Source organism: Triticum urartu, chromosome 5A (genome assembly GCF_056163025.1).
Source record: "Triticum urartu cultivar PI428250 chromosome 5A, HENAU_Tu73, whole genome shotgun sequence".
In the NCBI taxonomy this organism is placed as follows: Eukaryota; Viridiplantae; Streptophyta; class Magnoliopsida; order Poales; family Poaceae; genus Triticum; species Triticum urartu.
In genome coordinates, this window is record NC_141877.1 from 65,808,876 (window position 1) to 65,811,700 (window position 2,825).

Genomic DNA, 2,825 nt, shown 5'->3' on the forward strand with positions numbered 1-2,825 from the left:
GATAGAGTGAAAACGAAAACAAACATAAAAAATGAAAAACAAAAAAGAAGGAAAAAAACTAAACAAAAAATGGGGAAGGAAATGTAAAACCAAATAAGAAACAAAATAAACCACAGAAAAAAAGATATGAAAAATAAAACCGAATAATCAAAATCCAAAAAAGAATGAAAAATTGGGAAGAAAAAAAGAGAAACAAAACAAAACTCGGCTCAGATAGCCTGAAGTAAGGTAACCCTAAGTACTTAGCACGAATTAAACCTCGATGTAGTGGCTAAAAGCACGCCTAACAATCCTGGCAACCAGGGATCCACTCCTGGTTCTGCCCTTTAAATCCCCACGCGAATGGGCCGGCGCAATACCTTCGAACCTTCAGCAAGACTTCTTTGACGACTCGCATGATGCGAGAATAGTCGTCGCGTCCACAACCTCCCTGACCTATGCCTCTCAGTACCGGTGGGCCTCAAATTGTAATACCGGTGGCCCACTATAATTTGGATGTTGCGCTTCATCCCAATGCATCAAAAACGGTTTTTGATCCGACGGAGTGTAATCCAGACTTTCTAGTACGACATTAGCAAACTTCATATTCCAGCTATCATTTGTACGTGCTTGGTCATATTGCTCGTGGGTCTTGCCCCGGTCCCATGTAAATCAGCCCCCTGAACTGATCAATTATGTTCACTCATGCACCACATCCCTAAACTCTTGCATGTATCGCTCAGGCGGGGATTGTCACCTTCTTTTTGAAAGGTGTACATAATATCACTGAGGTTACCAAATAGCAAGCATATATGGCATGTCGCGAAACAGCATGCTGCTCGTTAATATGTCTCCAACGTATCTATAATTTTTGATTGTTCCATATTGTTTTATTATTAATCTTGAATGTTTTATAATCATTTTATAGTTATTTTATATCATTTTTTGTACTAACCTATTGACACAGTGCCAAGTGCCAGTTGTTGTTTTTTTCATGTTTTTTACATCGCAGGAAATCAATATCAAACGGAGTCCAAATACCACGAAACTTCACGATGATTTTTTATGGGCCAGAAGGAAGGCAATGGGCCCTGGTTGCATCTGGGGGGGTGCCTCGAGGGGGGGGGGGGCACAACCCACCAGGGCGCGCCAGGAGGCCCAAGCACGCTCTGTTGGGTTGTGCCCACCTCGGGTGCCCCCCGGACCGCCTCTTTGCTCTATAAATACCCCAAAAATACCAGAACCCTAGGGGAGTCGACGAAATATTCATCCAGCCGCCGCAGAGTCCAGAACCACCAGATTCAATCTAGACACCATCTCGGATGGGGTTCACCACCTCCATTGGTGCCTCTCCGATGATGCGCGAGTAGTTCTTTATAGACCTTCGGGTCCGTAGTTAGTAGCTAGATGGTTTTCTCTCGCGCGCTGAATTCTCAATACAATGATCATTTGAAGATCTATATGATGTAACAAGCTCGTGTCCTAAACCTGAACCTAAGAGTGTTTCTGATAGAATCGTGTAATTAACCGTAGAACATGAACCTAACAGACAGGAGTATATATTGTGATTTTCTTCTCACTGCCACCATAGAAACACACCCCTTACCTGCATTTGACCGGACAGTGAAGTGAAGACTCAATGGGCGAAATCTTTGAGCACCGGAGGCCACGGCATCATCTCGTACGGATACACCTTGCTAAGCCCTCCAAGCCGCCGCGACTCGTCGGTATCGCAGCACCATAGTCTTTCCATCTCCAACGTCTCGATGACGAAAGAAACCACCCAATCATCCATGACGAAGAAGAGCATCCTGCTGCCCTCGCATAACCCAGCGAACTTCACACGCTTTAAGGAGGAGGAGATTTCCGCAAATCCGGTCGTGAGCTTCACGCCGTGGAGGTCCGGGGGCAGCCGCAACGGCTGCTGCTGAGTCCACTTGCCATCCGCTCCAAGAGCCCACCTCTCCACAAGAAGCGGCTTGTAGTCGTGGAACACAAAGAAGCACAGACGGGCGTCCTCCGTCTTGCCGATCCAGTGGTTGCTCTCAATCAACCAGTCCAGACGGGCCACCGGCTCCCGCAACACGGACATTGTCATCTTGGTAGTGTCCACGACCATGATGTGCTCGTCTTGAAGGCTATACACGACGTCGCCTACAACGACGGATGGGCCTTCGTGGGCATTGTAGTGTCGTTCCCCATGTTGCCGGGAGCCGGTGGTCACCTTCCAGGCCGGGGAAGCGCTAGCGGAGTCGTAGACTAGAACAGCGTAGCGGCGCCACAAGTCGTCAGCGCCGCCGAAGAGCACGACAGCGACGCGGAAACCGACGCCCTGGAGAGGAACGAAAGCGGCGTAGGCCATGTCGTACCCACTGATATTCAGTTATTCACCGACGGCAACCGCCGGTATGATCTCTCCAGCGGGCTGCAGAGGACGAGATTCAGCTCCCAGAACTTTTTGCTGCGCTCGCGCAGGACGAGCATGCCGCCGCGGCCGTCGACGATGTCGACGCCGCGCTTCGACACCACACGAGGGAGGAGGCCGCCGACGTCCAGATCGACGCCGGACTCGGTGGCGACGAACAGGGGCAGAGGAGACGTGTGGTAGTTGCGGAAGAAGCCGAAGTGGCAGGGCGGGGCCGGGAGGCAGCCCACGCGTGCGCCAGAGGAGACTATGCGGCGCCAGCGCCAGCACACCGCGGCACAGCGGATGGCATCTGTGAGGGGCGGCAGCCGCTTGAAGACCTCAAGGAGCATGCCGTCCGGGAGCGCCGTCGCGGGGTCCTCCTCCAGCGGCGACTTTCGCGGGCGCGTGCGTCGCGCGGAGTCGGAGGCGACTGGTGGCC

The 2,825-nt window shown here is 51.6% G+C and overlaps 1 protein-coding gene across 1 annotated transcript; it reads right to left on the reverse strand.

Moving 5' to 3' along the window:
• Positions 1 to 1,504: 1,504 nt before the first annotated feature.
• On the reverse strand, positions 1,505 to 2,564 carry LOC125506778 (uncharacterized). Its single transcript, XM_087522619.1, has one exon. The coding sequence runs from the start codon at positions 2,339 to 2,341 to the stop codon at positions 1,616 to 1,618; it is 726 nt and encodes a 241-aa protein (XP_087378745.1). The 5' UTR covers positions 2,342 to 2,564; the 3' UTR covers positions 1,505 to 1,615.
• Between the last annotated feature and the right edge of the window lie 261 nt (positions 2,565 to 2,825).